This window comes from Leucoraja erinacea, chromosome 7 (genome assembly GCF_028641065.1).
Source record: "Leucoraja erinacea ecotype New England chromosome 7, Leri_hhj_1, whole genome shotgun sequence".
Classification (NCBI taxonomy): Eukaryota; Metazoa; Chordata; class Chondrichthyes; order Rajiformes; family Rajidae; genus Leucoraja; species Leucoraja erinaceus.
Window position 1 is genome coordinate 7680704 of NC_073383.1, and position 19722 is coordinate 7700425.

Consider the following 19722-nt stretch of genomic DNA (forward strand, 5'->3'; position numbering starts at 1 on the left):
ACTCCACCCAACAAACGTAAACTCACCAAACCTGCATTTTGCTCGAGAGGTCCTGGAGCTAATTTCTGGAGGATCAAAGTTAATCAAGATTTAGTGGGAGGCATGCAAGGGGGCTGGAGGCTGACAGGCTGACAGGCCAGGGTTATGCATAAAGTCAGAGGCTGAGATTCCTGGCTGGGGACCATTGCTCAGAGTGGAGAAGACACATCCAGTACGATGCAAGTGTTTGTCCATGACCTCTTAGTTTAGTTTAGAAATACAGTGCGGAAACAGACCCTTCTGCGCACCAGGTCCACACCGACCAGCGATCCCCGCACACTTACATCATCCAACACACTAGGGACAATTTACATTTATACCAAGCCAATTATTCTATAAACCTGTACATCTTTGGAGTGTGCAAAGATCTTTGAGAAAACCCCCGCAAGTCAATAGACAATAGACAATAGGTGCAGGAAACATAGAACATAGAAACATAGAAATTAGGTGCAGGAGTAGGCCATTCGGCCCTTCGAGCCTGCACCACCATTCAATATGATCATGGCTGATCATCCAACTCAGTATCCCGCACCTGCCTTCTCTCCATACCCCCTGATCCCCTTAGCCACAAGGGCCACATCTAACTCCCTCTTAAATATAGCCAATGAACTGGCCTCAACTACCCTCTGTGGCAGAGAGTTCCAGCGATTCACCACTCTCTGTGTGAAAAGGAGCAGGAGTAGGCCATTTGCCCCTTCGAGCCAGCACCGCCATTCAATGTGATCATGGTTGATCATCCCCAATCAGTACCTCGTTCCTGCCTTCTCCCCATATCCCCTGACTCCACTATCTTTAAGAGCCCTATCTAGCTCCCTCTTGAAAGTATCCAGAGAACCGGCCTCCACCGCCCTCTGAGACAGAGAATTCCACAGACTCACAACTCTCTGTGATAAAAAGTGTTTCCTCGTCTCTGTTCTAAATATCTTACCCCTTATTCTTAAACTGTGGCTCCTGGTTCTGGAAGTCACAGGGAGAACGTACAAACTCCGTACACACAAGCACCCGCAGTCAGGATCGAACCCAGGTCTCTGGCACTGTAAGGCAGTAGCTCTACTGCTGCCCCATCTTGCAACCCTCCAATGGGTACAACACCCTCCAATCTTTACAACGAGGGAAGCAATTGTATCACCACCGCATCACCAATCACAGAAACTGTGTTAACGCTTGTCTGCAACCACAATTGACCATACCCTTAAGTACACAGAGGCTGCGTATGTGGAAATGCAATAACATTCTTGTGAACTGACAGTTGTTTGGCAGGGTTTTGCAGCTTTTTTTGCAAAACAAACTTATGCAGATTGGGCGACGAGGCTGGAAGCCAGTTCTGGGCCAGAGAGCCAGCGCTTTTAAAAAAAAAACTAGATTGCGTTTCTTCAAGTTCAAGTGAGTTTATTGTCATGTGTTCCTGAGAGGACAATGAAATTCTTACTTTGCTTCAGCACACAGAACATAGTAGGCATTTACTCCAAAACAGATCAATGTCCATATACCATTATATAAATATATACACATATGAATAAATAAACTGTTAATAATGAATAAACTAAAATAATCTTTCAATTACAATTAAATAGAACCATGATAAATCAAAAAGTCATTTGAGCTATTTTACATATTATTAATCTAATGTTTGCTTGTAAATAAATGGGCCAACTATTTGTCTGCACAAACAAAATGTGAATAGAATGAGATGAGTTTGGCCTTTCACTCTGTATAAAGCCATGTGAGTATTACTCATTCTGTGTGTGGTCAAGACAGCCATTCATCCTTAAATGAGTTGCCTAAAGGTGATCTTTTTCCGGTTATGGATTTTAGCTCTTGATTAACATTTTTAAGCAGAATGGAGGTCCAGTGTAAAAGTGTACTTTTGGAAGGGGACAAGCAATTAACTGGCAAACAAGCTGAGTAGTGTCCATGGCCACCCCTGTAAGCCTTCTATATCATAACCTGCAGACTGCATCCTGCTTGAACCCAGGCCCCAGGCCTAACGCCCACACTGACCAACATGTCCCATCTACACTAGTCCCGCCTGCCTGCGTTTGGCCCATATCCCTCTAAACCTGCCCTATCCCTATACCTGTGTAAATATTTCCTAAATGTTGTGATAGTCCCTGCCACAATTATATCATCCAGCAGCTCGTTCCATACACCCACCACCCTTTGTGTAGAAAAGTTTACCTATTACATCTGTACCCTCTCATGTTATACCGATGCCCTCTGGTTCTCAGAATCTGACATATAACCTGGTTATGTTGAACAATCCCAGGTTGATGGGTAAAGGAGGATGAGGAAGAGGTTGTCCATGGACCCTCGACCTCCGCAAAGAATGAGAAGCTGGAGCAGGCCACTGGACCCTTGTGACCTGCTCCTCTATTCAGTAAGATCGTGGCCACTCATCCTTCCTCATCACCCATTTTCTCCTAAAGAGGTTTGGTGTTTGCTGTGCAGTTCCCTGTGTTCAAATGGAGGGTTTTACTCACTTTGTGCTCTCGTGAACATTGAGCATCAAGCATGGGACAAACGGTATGCAGGTTAACGGTCAGATTCCAGTACGATGCATTCAATGGGTTATGAAATAGAAGGACTACACATCTTGTTTGCTGGTCATTGAATACATGGCTGACATGTGAGTCAAAGTCACATCACTGTCTTTTCCTGGCATTCCTTAACATGGTCGGTTAACAAAAATTGTCAGTTCCAGATTTAAAATTAACAAATGACCTTGCATTGATTGCTATGTGTGAGAGTCTCTCGATTGAACGCTCTGAATGTTTTGGATTGGGCACCGACCTATTAATCTGCTTTATTTGTAAAAGTCTGATGCCAATTTATGTGTTTACAATGCTACAGTAAACTGTCAAATAGGGAGAAAATTAAAAATGTGTGCACTTTATCAGTGGGTTACTAATGTTGTTTCCAAAAAGATTTTGATGTCTTGACATTAGTTGCTTTTTTGTACTGCAGAAAGCTAAATGTATGGCGGGAATGTTGCAGTGTATCTGGGAGTTGTTTGGGGAAAGGCTCGTCAGACTTTATTTGTTTTCTTTACTGACACTGGGTGCCTTCCACACCAGGGCTTGCTATCAGAGATCCTCCGAAAGGAGGAAGATCCTAGAACAGCATCCCAGTCACTTCTTGTAAATCTAAGAGCCATGCAGAATTTCCTGAACCTTCCTGAGGCAGAGCGTGATCGAATCTACCAGGAGGAGAGAGAACGAAGCATGAATCCAAACATCTCCATGGTCTCGCCTTCAGCAGGCAGCCCAGGCTCTTCTCGAACCTCTCAGGTACATAAAACAAAAGTCCTCCATCAAACTTCTTCTTATTTTTATTGATGCAGGAACTAACAGTGGACTTGCACACTTTTTAAAAAAAATTGACCATGCAGAATACATAAATGTAAACGGCCATCAAAGAAATTAAACCACAAAAATCAGCTGCATTTCTTTCAGTGCGTGTTGAAATATGATTTTTTTTTTTTTCATTTCACAGTGATTTCCTTTGTGAAATTATCAGCATCCATGGCTAGCATAACAATTATAATGATGGTATACAGTGCATACCAGTTTGACATATGTAATGATTAATAAAGAATGAGCTCATTTTTTTGGAAGAACATTAAATTGATAATAATTGACCGTTTAGGTGGCTATACCCATTTACAAATTTTTAGGAGAATTGGTTCTCCCCCTCGAAGAAATGTTGTTTTATCTACCTGTACATGCACTGTTTTATCGGGTTTCCTCTTATCTTTTTTTCCAATTAAATGTTTATTATTACTTGCCATGATTTGAGCAGCCTACCTTAGTGAATTGGCAAACAGCATGAAAAGTGCTTCACTGTGTTTGCATGTCCTGTAGGAATGCTCTGTTCATGAACACCAATTATTTCTAATCACAATTAACCTGATTAGAATAATGGACAGGAAGTGTCCTCTGCAGCTAATGTAGTTTGGCATCAGCTGACTGAAATCCACTGATGATTTGTACACAGATGGCAGCTGAAAGCAGTTTTTACTTTAATTTTTTTTTGTTTTTTTTTTGTTTTTGTTTTGGCTGGTTCTCTCCTGATAGACCAAGACCTCTGCATCGACTCCAGATCTTCTGGTTAAGGTGGAGGGCACAAACCTGAACATCACATCAGCCATTTACGAGGAGATCCAGCAGGAGATGAAACGGGCCAAGGTCTCTCAAGCCTTGTTTGCAAAGGTGGCGGCAAATAAAAGTCAGGTGAGACTCACATTGATGTCCAGCGTCTACTGTGATAATCCACCAGTGCCGTTCCTTCTGTCACAGCTGGACATTATCACAGTATGTTTGACTGCAATCTTGCTTTAAAATATTTTCTTTGTGATTTTTGCCAACGGTACCACACAAGGCAAATCAAGATCCCACCCCAAAATCCCACTTCCTTACCTTGCTCCCAATACAATTGTCAAGCTCTCACCTGGAGCGTCTCCTGGTGGATGTTTCCTGAGGTAACCAGTGTTTGGCTCCAGAGGTCACGGGTGGCCACTGAAATCTAGTGATTGCTCTTTCAAATCCAGAGGTGCTGGTAAGCAGAGAGCAAATTGGTTGATTTGGCCAGAGTGGGAATCCAGTTCAGCGAAGAAGTAAGGTGTTGCATATTGCAAACAATAAACACAGCACGATGGCGCAGCAGTAGAGTTGTTGCCTTTCAGCGCCAGAGACCCGGGTTCAATCCTGACTAGGGGTGCTTTCTGTACGGAGTTTGTACGTTCCTCTGGAGACCTATATGGGTTTTCTCCGAGATCTTTGGTTTTCTCCCACACTCCAAAAACGTACAGGTTTGTAGGTTAATTGACCGTAGAAATGTCAGTTGTCCCTAGTGTGTGTAGAATAGTGTTAATGTGCGGGGATTGCTGGTCGGTACGGGCTCGGTGGGCCGAAGGGCCTGTTTCTGCACTGTATCTCTAAACTAAACAAAAAAAAAGTTTAACAGCTATTAAATAAAGGACAGTGATGAAAATCAGGGAATTATATATTAGTCTATTATTTGTTGATGGGAAATTACTAGGCAGCGAGAGTGAATGCCTTGAACATCTTCAACTGGTCAGAGAGAGGCACCATGGATTTGAAAGGGTAGGTTGTGTAGGATATACCTGGCTGAATGTTTTAAAGGGTTGACAAAAGTATTGGACAAAAGAATGTCTATGATTGTGTTTATGTGGACTTATGGAAGGCATTTCAGAAACCCAATCGCCTGCAACTTTTAACTTAAATTGGAACTGAGGGCAAATTAGTCACCTGGTAAGAATTCGGTAGGCGGCGCGGCTCTGGCCAGCAGCGGCCTCTGCAGTCTGTCCGCGTTTTTATTATTTTCTGTCTGTGTTTTAATGTAGTTTTTTGTTTTTTTTTGTTGGGGTGTGTGTGTGGGGGGGGGGGGGGTGGGGTGGGGTGGGAGGGGGGGGAACTTTTTTAAATCTCTCCCTGCACTGGAGACCCGACCTTTTTCTCGTCGGGTCTCAGGTGTCGTTGAGGCCGCAACGAGGAGCGGCCTCCAACAGGAAGAAGCCGGGGACTCTGGTGCTACTCACCGTCGCCGTCGCGGGGCTGGCCGAGTCCGGAGCGGGTTGGAGCGGTGGAGGAGCGCTGCTGCTGCTGCTGCCGCTGCTGCTGCTGCTGCTGCTGCTGCCGATGCCGCTGCTGAGTCGGAGGCTGCTGCTGCGGGTCTGCGGACAGCGGCGCCGGGAGCCCGCGGATCCCTGGAGAGAGACCGCTTTTCGGGGCTCCTGCAACGGCGAATTCTCCCGCCCGTGTTGCGGGGTTGAAGAGCTCCTGGAGCGGGGCCTCACTACACCGCCCCGCGCGGCTGGAATGGCCGCGGGACTTTGCGAGCGCACACCGGGGGCTCTAACACCAAGACCCGGTGTGCGACCTCGCACCACCCGGCGTGGCTTCAATGGCCGCGGGACAATCGCCATCGCCAGCCGGGGGCTTTGACTTTGACTCTGACATCGGGGGGGGGAGAGTGCAGTGGAGAGATAAGTTTTTTTTTGGCCTTCCATCACAGCTATGTGATGGATGTTTATGTAAAATGTAATTATGTTGTGTCTGGGTCTATTTGTGTGTAATGTATGGCTGCAGAAACGGCATTTCGTTTGGACCTCTAGGGGTCCAAATGACAATTAAATTGACTCTTGACTCTTGGATGAGTAGCTCGAGCCAGAGTCCAGGTATAATGGGCAGGTGCTCAGATCAATAGCATGAGCTCTGCATTAAAGTATCAACTGTTCATCAAATCTATTCACAACTTTGCCTGTGAGACAGAAAGGTCCAGGTTACATATGACAAAATAATAGGAGACATTATCCACCATGTAGATGGAATTATAGAATTATAACTGCACTGAAGGGGCCATTCAATGAATCAGGACTGTGGTAACTCTTGTCAGTGCTATTCCCCTGCACTTTTGCCAGGCACTAAAAATTGTTTTTCCTCTGGGGCTTACCCATTGTTCTTTGGAAGGTAGACACTTTCTTTGGTGTAACTCAGCAGTTCAGGCAGCATCAAAGATCCTATAGCAAGCAGGATAGCCCACTCGATGAAAAAGACGTAGTACGGTCATGGGCTGGTCATGGGTAATTTCCGGCCCCATTTCCGTAACCGGCTTCCGTCTCCGCACCAAAGATCCCAAAGACACTAGTGCGGAGACGGTAGACAGTTACGGAAACATCCTCGTAAAAATAAAAGTTATTTGGTAAAAATCTTCTCCTCATTTTCAGAATTATAATTTATTAACACAAACAGTTCCCCCACAACTTTGATTACACTGCGAGTCGGGTCAGGTTACTGAAATGGATGAAAAAAAGGCCCAAGTTCCGCTAGCGTTGCGTACTACACGTCAGCCCATTGCATTTAGTGGTCTATCTTTGGGCAGCATCTCCGGAGAAAAAGGATGGGCAAAGCTTCAGTTTGGAACCCTTCTTCTGACTCTTGATCAGACCCTTCTTCAGACTACAGATACATCACCCGCCCTTTTTCTCCAGAGAGGCTGCCTGACCCGCAGGGTTACTCCAGCACTTTGTGTGTGTCTTCGGTATAAACCAGCATCTGCAGTTCTTTTCAAGGTACTTTGCTTTTGTTGCACCAAACCTATGGGCAACGAATTCTATATCTCAGCTGCACTTTGGTTCAAAATGTTTTTCATCGCATCTCCCTTGGATCTTTGTCCCATGCTTTATGTCTATATCCCCTGATCCAAAAATGATCTTCTTGCTGGGTAATCTATCCAAAATAAAACTAGGTCAATTATGGTGGAACTTAAAATGAAAAAAAACAATACACTCCAACTGGTTAAAAAAAGTGAAGCAGAGGGTGCCCCGAGGGAGCACAGGGACCATGTACATGTACACTATTTAAACATTTAATATCTAGAAATTAACACATTTATGACTAGGTTATGCCTGCATCTGGTGTACGGAGAGCTGTTCTGAGCACCACACCTTAGGGAGGAAGTATGGGCCCAGGAGAGAGGGCAGAATAGAGGAATTATACATGGCCTTCAAAGGTTACAATAGAAGGACTAATCATGCAGGCTGGAGTTATGTTCGCTGGAATTTAGAAAGTTAATGGGCTGACAAGTTTGCCATCAGTCTGAAGAAGGGTTTCAGCCTGAAACGTTGCCTATTTCTTTCGCTCCATAGATGCTGCTGCACCTGCTGAGTTTCTCCAGCACTTTTGTGTACCTTCGATTTTCCAGCATCTGCAGTTCCTTCTTAAAGAAAAAGTTTGTTTTATTGAGGGAAATCGGTGAGATAAATGGAGATAAACCATTTGCACTCTTTAGAGTACATGACCAGAGGTATCATCCGAAAACTAGATGCAGGCCCTTCAAGATTAAAGTGGAAAATCAATCTTTATCAACTTAATGGTGGGAGAAGTTTGTAATTCTCTTAGACAGATGGCAAATATGGCAAACCAGTTGTGATTTTTCATGTTGATGGTTTTTTGTGATCTAAAGCATGAATGATTTTGAGGAAAGGCCGGTAGTTGGAGTCAGATCATTGTCAACCCATGATTTCCTTGAATAGTGGAAGTGGCTTTAAAAGGTAAATGTTCAGTTCCTGTTCCAGTGTTTCCAGTTCCTTTCAAGGAAGTGCAGACTCGTCATCTTTGCATTTATTTTTGTGGATCACTGGATTTTGCCGTTTGAATTTTGTGCAGTTGTTGAAGGTTGGTGTATGCTTCGTGGTATAATTTCAAGATGAATTGTAATTCTAAAATCAAGATTCGAATCATCAATTTCAAATATATATATATATGTCTGGGCATGGGATTGTTCATTTACACCTAAGATATAGTTACTGAAATCTCTATGGTTTACAATATTGTAGCTACTAAAGGCCAAACTTTGACCTGCTCTGGTTTGTGGTGATGTATCTCCTTATAGCTTCCTTCACACAGTGCAATGGGATTAAGTGAAGAAATGAGGTCCAACATTACACAAGGTTCACACTGGATGCAGGGGCATCAAATTACTCCAGCTATTACAAAGGCTAATCTCTGTTCATGTGATTAATGGCTTCCTCTTTGCCTTTTGACTTGACTTCTTTCATTGTGAAGTATTCTGATTCGGAAATTCGAGGATCAGTGTTCATCACAAGAGTAAAATTATCTTATAATCAGCACCGGGTAACAATGTGACCATTACCTCAAGCATAAAGACCTTAATGCATTAATAGCACAGTTCGTTCTGGGATGTGGGTCCTTTATGACAATTTCTGTTCAAACAGTATGGATTCGGAAGCAAAATAACACATGCCTAAGATTACCATTATTTACTAGGCAGAATAAATGCCTATGTATGTTGCATTGTAATAAATGTAATATTTCGGAACTGTTTTTAACCATAGTGTAATATCAAGATTCAGTTGGTGATTATATGCTGTTTGACATGCACCCGACCCTAACCTGCTCTTTCTTCGGGCCACCACCACAGACAGGACCCGCTCGGTCACTGTGGGGCTCCATCCCCTTCTCCCACCTGCTGCTGCTTCCTCCTGTCTGTGTCGCTTTGTCTGGTCCCTGCTGGACCACTGCCCCCACCGCCTCCTTCACCCCTGGAGTCGCCGACATACTCCATCTTGGAAGTGGCAGCAAGTGAGAGGGGAGGGAGCCCCGTGTTGACCAACTGCCTCTTGCAGTTGGCAGCGCGTTGAAGAAAGCACTGCTGACCTGGGGCTACCACAACAGCCGTGTCAACCAGTGAAGAACAGCTCACTGATACAGACCAGCAGCATCGGCACCTAGTTTTAATGTGAAACAACACAAAGTGCTGAAGTAACTCAGCGACTAAATCAGTCTGAGGAAGGGTCCCGACTTCACCTATCCATGTTCTCCAGAGCTGCTGCTTAGCCCGTTGAGTTCTCCAACACTTTGTGTCCTTTGGTGTATTAACCACCGTCTGCAGATATTTGTTTCAACTGCATGCAATGATAATACCTTACTCGGTTATAACGGACAATCAGCAATTACGAACACCATCCTCACCCCTTCTCATGGTCTGTTATATCGAGGGTTTACTGTATTTTCCATTCTCATGATCTAATCTAGTCACGATTTTGGATGGACTTTCGCTTCCATTGACTGAGAGATTGCATCAGGGAAATTGACAATTCCTCAGGTTCTCAGAGTTTATCACTCACCCTCTAGGGTGGTATGGCTTTAAGCAAACTTGCCCAGTTGTAGGTTTACGTGCAATTCAATTTAGTGGTGTATTAGACTGATTCCAATATCTTTCGCTCCCTGTTGGAATCAGTGGATTTGCCCAAGTGGTATCTTGGATTAGATGAAGTGGATTGGCTGTGGTGAACATGGTCCAATTTGGACAGTTTTTAAATTGTCAAATAGACTGTATTAATTGGTCTAATCTAATCAGCCAGACTGTAAATGCACCCGGCTGTGAATTGGATGGATGTTCCGAATTTTACTGGTTAGATAGGATATGTGAGAATTATATAGCATTTTGAACTGTAAGGATTTTGAATTGTATGGAAAATGAATTTTACTTCGGAGTCACGTGAGTGATTCCGTGAAGAAGCCCGTCCCAGGACGCGTTGCGGCATTACGTTTCACAAAAAAGCTGGAGAAACTCAGCGGGTGCAGCAGCATCTATGGAGCGAAGGAAATAGGTAACGTTTCGGGCCGAAACCCTTCTTCAGACGGCAAAGCATACCTATTGTGAATTGCGCTTGGATTTAATTGAGCAGACACATGTGTGTGAATTGGGATGTGTAAAATTGGATTTAAAGTGTATGAATGTGACAAGGTGCGGTTTGAATGGTGTCAACTTTACATGGTTTAAATTGGATGGGTGTGTGTATGATGGATGGGATAGCAATTGGATAGGTGTGATGATTTGACAGGATGTGAATTAAATAACCTGAGTCAGAGAGTGAGGATTGGGAAGGATGTGTATTAAGCTTGGTACGAGTTGTAATTCTAGTTGTGCAATTCAAAACATTTTGAATTCGGCAGTGCACAGATCATGCATTATGTACATTGGATAGGGAACAAAGCAATCGGTGTAAATGAAGGAGTGGATGTTGAAAAAAGGTTATTGGATTGGGTGTTAATCATTATGATTATAACTGGTTTGGGCTGTAAATCCAGTGTGGTGTCAATCAGACAGAATGTGTATTAGATTTTAAATTGAGCAAAGTGTTTTTAGCATGTGTTAAATTGGGCATTTGCTTTTTATTTGGATCTGGACATTGCTGGCAAGGGCAACATCTATTGTCCAATCCCTCATTGCCCCGAGAAGATGGTAGTGAGCAGCCAACCTTACTGCAGCTAGACGAAAATGCTGGAGAAATGCAGTGGGTGAGGCAGCATCTATGGAGCGAAGAAAATAGGCAACGTTTCGGGTCGAAACCCTTCTTGTTGCAGCTGTTCTGATGAGAGTTGTAGGATTTAGAGCAAATGGTAATGGTAATGAAAGCAATGATGAAAGGCAATGATATATTAGAAATATATTGAGTTTGGACAGTGTGTGCTTAGGCCAGGAGGGGATCTCGTAGGTAGTGGTGGGGTGCGCACGTGCCAGGTTTATGACATGCTGTTGGAGTGGCCAGGTCAGTAACAGCGGTATATGTTGGAGATGACAGTCCCTGCTGCCAATTTGCATCAGTGATGGAGGAAATAAACATTGGTATGCAATGTAATCTGTAACTGTATCTTATTATAATAATAATCTATATGACATTTTTGTGCCTTGAAGGCATTTACATACATTAACACACAGGCAAAGGATGTTGAAGTCTGTGGAGACAGTATGTTTCCACTAGAGTCTAAGCCGAACACTAGCATCTGATCCTCTTGACTTGTGCCTTGAAGGCTGCAGAGGATGTTGGATGTGGGAGGTTGTTCCACTTTTAGGATCAAGCCTCAGATAAAGGACGAGGGATGAGGCAATTTTCTTTATTCAGAGGGTGATGAATCTGTGGAATTGTTGCCTCAGAAGGCTGTGGAGGCCAAGTCAGTGGATATTTTTAAGGCAGAGATAGATAGATTCGTGATGAGTACAGGTGTCAGAGGTTTTGGGGAGAAGGCAGGAGAAGGGGGCGGAGTAGACTTGAGAGGCCGAATGGCCTAATTCCTCATGATCTTATGAAAGTCTGGATGGGCATCATTTGCCAACGGACATAAACAACCTGTCTAACCTGCCTTTGTAACCATGGCTGCTCCAATTTAGTTTCTGTTCAATGGTAGTCCCCAGGGTATGGATTGTGGTGGTCTTGGTGATGGTAATACCATTGGATCAGATCAGATTCATCAAGAGTGGATGGTTAAAACACTTTCTTATTGGAAATTATCATTGTCTAGTACTTAAGTGGTCCAAATACAATTTTTTACTTATCAGCCCTGCCCTGATTTGATACTGAATTTGATAAAGGAACGTGAGGTTAAGGAGCCATTAGGAGGTAGTGACCATAATATGGTCAAGTTTAATCTACAATTGGAGAGGGAGAAGGGTAGATCGGTGGTGTCAGTGTTACAGTTGAATAGAGGGGAATATGGAGCCATGAGGGAGGAGCTGGCCAAAGTTGAATGGAAAGATACCCTAGCAGGGATGACAGTGGAACAACAATGGCAGGTATTTCTGGGAATAATACAGAAGGTACAGGATCAGTTCATTCCAAAGAGGAAGAAAGATTCCAAGAGGCGACCATGTCTGACAAGGGATGTCAGGCGATCGTGGCTGACAAGGGACGTCAAGGGACAGTATAAAAATAAAAGAGAAGAAGTACAACTTAGCAAAGTTGAGCGGGAAGCAAGAGGATTGGGTAATGTTTAAAAAGCAACAGAAGATAACTAAAAAGGCAATATACGGGGAGAAAAGATGAGGTACGAAGGTAAGCTAGCCAAGAATATAAAGGAGGATAGTAAAAGCTTCTTTAGGTATGTGAAGAGGAAAAAATTAGTTAAGACCAAAGTTGGACCCTTGAAGACTGAAAAAGGGTGAATTTATTATGGGGAGCAAGGAAATGGCAGATGAGTTGAACAGGTATTTTATATCCGTCTTCACTAAGGAGGACACAAACAATCTTCCTGATATACTAGTGGCCAGAGGGTGATGGAGGAACTAAAGGAAATCCACATTAGGCAGGAAATGCTGTTGGGTAAACTGATAGGACTGAACAATGATAACTCCCCAGGGCCTGATGGTCTGCATCCCAGGGTATCAGAAATCGTGGATGCATTGATGATAATTTTCCAATGTTCTATAGATTCAGGATCAGTTCCTGTGGATAGCTAATGTTATCCCACTTTTTAAGAAAGGCGGGAGAGAGAAAACAGGGAATTATAGACCAGTTAGTCTGACATTGGTGGTGGAAAAGATGCTGGAGTCAATTATAAAAGATGAAATAGTGGCACATTTGGATAGCAGTAACAGGATCGTTCCGAGTCAGCATGGATTTACGAAGGGGAAATCATACTTGACTAATCTTCTGGAATTTTTTGAGGATATAACTAGGAAAATGGACAAGGGAGAGCCAATGGATGTAGTATACCTGGATTTTCAGAAAGCATTTGATAAGGTCCCACATAGGAGATTAGTGGGCAAAATGAGGGCACATGGTATTGGGGATAGAGTGCTGACATGGATAGAAAATTGGTTGGCAGACAGGAAACAAAGAGTAGGGATTAACGGGTCCCTTTCAGAAGGGCAGGCAGTGACTAGTGGGGTGCCGCAAGTCTCGGAGCTGGGACCGCAGCTATTTACAACAAACATCATTGATTTAGATGAAGGGATCCAAAGTAACATTAGCAAATTTGCTGATGACACAAAGCTGGGTGGCAGTGTGAACTGTGAGGAGGCTGCTATGAGAATGCAGGATGACTTGGACAGGTTGGGTGAGTGGACAGATGCATGGCAGATGCAGTTTAATGTGGATAAATGTGAGGTTATCCACTTTGGTAGCAAACACAGGAAGGCAGATTACTATCTAAATGGTGTCAAGTTGGTAAAAGGGGAAGTACAATGGGATCTGGGGGTTCTTGTTTAACAGTCAATGAAAGTAAGCATGCCGGTACAGCAGGCAGTGAAGAAAGCGAATGGCATGTTGGCCTTTAAAACAAAAGGAGTTGAGTATAGGAGCAAAGAGGTCATTCTGGAGTTGTATAGAGTCCTAGTGAGACCACACCTGGAGTATTGTGTGCAGTTTTGATCCCCTAATTTGAGGAAGGACATTCTTGCTGTTGACGGAGTGCAGCGTAGGTTTACAAGGTAAATTCCCGGGATGGAAGGACTGTCATATGCTGAGAGAATGGAGCGGCTGGGCTTGTATTCACTGGTGTTTAGAAGAATGAGAGAGGATCCTATTGAAACGTATAAGATTATTAAGGGTTTGGACATGGTAGAGGCAGGAAACATGTTCCCGATGTTGGGGGAGTCCAGAACCAGGGGCCACAGTTTAAGAATAAGGGGTAAGCCATTTAGAACAGTGATGAGGAAACACGTTTTCTCACAGAGAGTTGTGAGTGTGGAATTCTCTGCCTCAGAAAGCGGTGTAGGCCGGTTCTCTGGATACTTTCAAGAGAGAGCTAGAAAGGGCTCTTAAAGTAAGTGGAGTCAGGGGATATGGGGAGAAGGCAGGAACGGGGTACTGATTGGGGATGATCAGCCATGATCACATTAAATGGCGGTGCTGGCTCGAAGTGTCGAATGGCCTACTCCTGCACCTATTGTTTATTGTCTGTTGTCTACCTGAACATTGTTTAGGTCTTTCTGATGCTGGCCATGGCTTTTTCTGGCAAAGTTGCAAACTATAGAGTTATCCACACAGAAGCAGGTCCTATGGCCCACCATGTCCATGTTGACCATTGCACCCATCTTTCCCAATCTCATTTAGCCACATTATGTCCATAAGCCCCTAGCCTTGGGAATTCAAGTAATTGTCTGGATGGTTCTCAATGATAGAGTGACTCATCCCTACCTTGTCAAAGGCAATTAGGAATGGGTAATATTATTGATCAGCGAGCTTGTCCACTTCTCATTGATAAAGCAACTGAAGATGGTGGGGCCTTGGACACTGACCTGAGGTTGGGTTGATCTTCCACAAACACAACCATCTTCATTTGTCCAAGGTACAGTTTCAAACATTGTACAATGTTGCACTTTAGCCAATGTACATGGCAGTCACTATTTCACTTAACCTCAAGCATTCAGCCACTGGGCCTGAACAGTGATCATGGAAGGAGGATTACAAACAATCTGTAAATCATGCATAACGTTCATTAATTGGAGTATTAATCATACCAATAAATATCAAACAGACTGTAAATCATACTCAATGTAAATCAAATGTCCCCAGTCAGTCTGAAGAAGGGTCTCGACCCGAAACATCACCCATTGCTTTTTCTCCAGAGATGCTGCCTGACCCGCTGAGTTACTCCAGCATTTTGTGTCTATCATCGGTGTAAACCAGCGCCTGCAGTTCCTTCCTTTAGTTATTTCATTTAGGATGTAAATCTTGTAGAGTGTGATGTGGTATCATTTGCACAGTTTGTAAATCAAATGGAGAATAAATCATGCAGGGTGTAAATCAGATGGAAGTGCAAATTATGTCAAACAAGTGGACTATCATATCATATAGGGTTTAAATCCAGTGGACCGTAAATTGTAAATTGAATGGAGTGCAAATCATCTAATGTGTAAAACAAATGAACTGTATATCATGCAGGGTAAATTAACGGTGTGTAAATGATACAGATTCCAAACCAAGTAAATTGTAAATCACCCAATCTGGTAAATTCAATGAAGTGTTATTGTACAAGGAGAAGATTGGATAGAGCTTAAACCAGACAGGGTATAAATCAAATAGCTATATATCTTGCAGAAAGCTGATTAAACTAAATTAACTTCATGGAGTGTAAATCAAATTACTGTAAATGATGCAGGTTGTAAATCAGATGGAGTAAATGGTTCAGAGTATGAATTGAGTCGAGTGTAAAACATAAAGTGTGTAAATCAAGTGGACTGGAGCTCGTTGTGTGTGCAAAAGAGACACTAAATCATACAGTACGTATTTGTACAGTGTTTAAATTGGAAGGAATGTAAATAGGACTGGAAGATATGCTGGGTGTAACTTGAATGAACTGCAAACTACAGTTAGTAATATGAGTAGTCTGTAAATTGCACACTGTGTAAAACAAATGGACTGAAAACTATTCAGAGTGCAATTTGAATGGAGTACAAATTGAGCAGGCTGTAAATCAAGTGATTTGTTCATCAGACAGGGTCTCAATCAAAAAAGTACAGAACGTGCAACTTGGAAAGAATGTAAATCATACGGTGCGTAAAATAAATGGATGTTAAATCATGCAGAGTATTCAAAGGACTAAAGGACTCTAAACTGTATGGAGTCTAAAATTTAATAATGGTGTAAAGTGTACATTACTTAAATCAAATGGACTATAAATCTTATGGTTAGAAAATGAGTTGTAGTGCAAGGTATGTATATCACAAATTGATGAGAGTGTAAATCACATGATGTATACATCAAATAGATAACAAATTATTGAGAGTACAAACTGGGTGTATTATCTATATTACTAAAAGTCTGATCTTGGCCACTTCCTGTTCTGTATATTGATTTTAGAGAAAATGCTGCCACTTACGGCCCCCTCTACTTCGCAGGGCAAGAGGATTTTTCCCATCGATGAAAAATAAGAGTTATTAGTGTTTAAAAAATGTTGAGATTCTCTCTCCTGAAACCACGCCCCTGCCGGAGGGACTATAAAACCCGGAATTGTTGAGTGCCTCAGTCAGTCTCTGCAAGATGGGGGAGCGAGAGGGTCACGTCTCTCAGTCTGAGCAGTGAATAACACTGAACACATGTCTACTAAACTGAGTGGTTTTACTGACCTGTCAGTGCCCTTAATGTGGTTTGAAAATATAGTTTGAAAATGTTAAAGCTGTGTTGCCTTTGGTTTGGAAATGCTAAAGTTGTGTTGCCTTTGGTTTGGAAATGCTAAAGCTGTGTTGCCTAATTAAAGTTGCCTTGCCTAATTAAAGTTGCCTTGCCTAATTAAAGTTGCCTTGCCTAATTAAAGTTGCCTTGCCTAATTAAAGTTGCCTTGCCTAATTAAAGTTGCCTTGCCCAATTAAAGTTGCCTTGCCCAATTAAAGTTGCCTTGCCCAATTAAAGTTGCCTTGCCCAATTAAAGTTGCCTTGCCCAATTAAAGTTGCCTTGCCTAATTAAAGTTGCCTTTCCTTCTATATAATTAAAAGTCTAATATTGACCACTTGACCACTTCCTGTTTGCGCTTTATATTGTTTTTAGAAAAAACGCTACCATGTATGGCTGTTATTTTTTGGCCATCTTACTCAGAGTCTCCCTCCGCTCATCAGGTGCCAAGGATTTTTCCCATTGATGAAAAATAAGAGTTATTAGTGTTTAATAAATGTTGAGATTCTCTCTCCTGACAATCATGCCATGAAGGCCACGTCCCTTCTGGTGGGATGGGGGAGGGACTATAAAACCCAGAAGTGTGGGCGTGGCTCAGTCTCTGCAAGATGGAGGAGGGAGATGTCATGACTCGCTGTCTTTAGTGGCCTTGCACTCTGCTTGAACTGGTATGAAACTGCACTTGAATTTGGTGGCCTTGCACCCTGCTTGAAATGGAATTTCAAGGAATAGCCGTGAGTCAACTGCCAGCCCACCACCTGTGAGAGAGTGAGCTCCCAGCACAACAGGCTTGAGTGACTGAGCCACCAGCCCAAGAATCCATTTGACCCGCAATGTCCATACTAGCCCTCTGGAAAACAGTCTCATCGGCTCCCAACACCCATATTAGCGCTCCAGAAAGATTGAGCCTCCGTCATAGAAGGTGTAAATTGGATGGATTGGGTTCGATACAGGATGTGCATTGTCAATTGTACAACGGGTTAATGAGATTCAGTAATTCATACAGGATTTACAGGTACAGGATTTCATTTTCATGGAGCATAAATTGCACAAGAGGTAAATCAAAATTGCGTGATTAGGCAGACAGATTTTATAGTCTACGAGTTCAAAGAATGAGAGGTATTCTCACTGAAACATTCAAAGTTTCTACAAGGTAGATGCAGCTCCAGGAGTCAGTAATGGGTGGATGGAAATTAGAAGTTTGTTCACCCAGACCGCAGTGAATCTTTTGAGTTCAATATCCAATGGCTGAGTATATTTAAGACAGACAATAATAGATTGTTGAACGGTTAAGGGCATGGGGATATGAGAAGAGTGTAGTGAAGTGATGCTGAAATTGAAGATCATCCATGATCTGACTGAGGGGCAGAGGAGCAATCACTCCTGGACACCCAACAGCTGCATGTTACATCCCCAGTGCTGCTCCGCGTTCCATTATGTTCAAATGGACGCTGAATAGTCGAGGGTATAAATTAGATGGCATTTAAATCATACATTATTAGTTGAATTGGCCGGTAACGTTACAGGTGAAAATCTCATGAACAGTATTTCATGCAGGATAGAAATGAATGGTGGGTCAGCTATGCAGGGTTACAGTCAGAAGAGCTGCAAATGTAGAGGTTTAGTTTAGTTTAGAGGAGATACAGCATGGAAACAGGCCCCTCAGCCCACCAAGTCCATGCTGACTCGTGATACCCACACACTAACACTATCCTACACACACACAATAGGGACAATTTATAATTTTACCATGGCAATTAGCCTACAAACCTGTACGTCTTTGGAGTGTGGGAGGAAACTGGAGCTTCTGGGGAAAAGCCACGCAGGTCATGGGGGGAATGTACAAACTCCGTACAGACAGCAGCCCTAGTCAGGATTGAAGCTGGGTCTCTGGCTATGTAAAGGCAGCAACTCTGAGGCTGAGAACCCACACTGAGCATAAATCCCAGTTCTGTTGAAGGGTCTTTGAACTGAAGCAATAACTATTTTTCTCTTTCCATTGATGCTGCTTGATCTGCTGAGTGTTTGCTATATTTTTTAATGGTTTTATTTTAGATTCAGATTCAGATTCAATTTTAATTGTCATTGTCAGTGTACAGTACAGAGACAACGAAATGCATAGATCTGCAGTTTTTTAAACTTGTCAAGTGTTAATTGTACAGGGTGGAACCCCATTGCACTATATATTGTTTGGTATAAATTGAATGGAGTGTAAATCATACATCGCGTAAAATACATTGAGTGCAAATCTTTAAGGTTGTAAATCAAATGTGCTATAAATTATACAACTTGTAAGTCAGATTGATTGAACATTATGTAAGGAGTAGTTGGATGCACTACAAAAAATTAAATGGACTGCATAGCCAATAGCAAAACACAAAATGCTGGAGGAACTCAGCGGGTCAGGCAGCATCTGCAGAGGTAATGTACAAACAACTTTTTGGCTTCTGACTTATCCCCATATTATATACAGTCTATTTATTTTGCATTATTGATATTCAGTCTCATTTACAACCTGGGAGATTTACAGTCTATCCAATACATCCTGTTTGATTTTCAGCCTTTTTGATATTCACCTTGTGTGATTTGCACAATACCCGATTTCTATCCCGCTCCAACTCTGGTCTGTTTTACTTGTACTCAGTCTGATCAATTTGAACCCTCTGTAGTTTGCATTCAATGTGTTTTAAACCTGTGAATTCCAGGCCATTTGATTTATATAACATCCAGTTTACATGCTCTAAGATTTGGAGTTCATTTCACTTACAATTTAATATCACCTTGATTAACGCCCTCTGTAATTGGCAAACCATCCAGTTTACAAAGAATGAATGAGAGTCCATTTGATTTATGTCCTGTTACACCATCTATGATTAATATCCTGTCCAATTTATGGTTTATACCATTCACAATATTTTTCTTGTACAATTAATGCCCCATCTACTTTGCACACTGAAGGATTAACATTCTACTCAATGTATATTCTTTTTGATATGTACTGTGATGGGTACACACACACAACTACAAATGCTGGAATACTGAGCAAAAAGCAAACTGCAATGGAAGAACTCATTGGGTCAGGCAGCATCTGATGAAAGAATGGATCGACTGGGCTTATATTCACTGGAATTTAGAAGGATGAGAAGGGATCTTAAGGGATGGTCCCACGAGCATGCGACTCCATGCGGCAAGCGCGACCTAACATGGTCACTTGAGCCGTACAGCCTCGCAGGGCCGGTCCCACTTC

The 19722-nt window shown here is 42.7% G+C and overlaps 1 protein-coding gene across 2 annotated transcripts in view; it reads left to right on the forward strand.

The window, feature by feature from the left end:
* satb2 (SATB homeobox 2) overlaps positions 1-19722 on the forward strand; it is a 200264-nt gene that overhangs the window by 77304 nt on the left and 103238 nt on the right. Inside the window, exons 9-10 of one of the 2 annotated variants that reach the window (XM_055637730.1) lie at positions 3114-3326; positions 4113-4268. In XM_055637730.1, coding sequence (XP_055493705.1) covers positions 3114-3326; positions 4113-4268 — 369 coding nt within the window. The remainder of the gene's footprint in view (positions 1-3113; positions 3327-4112; positions 4269-19722) is intronic. The other variant, XM_055637731.1, reaches the window with a different exon arrangement.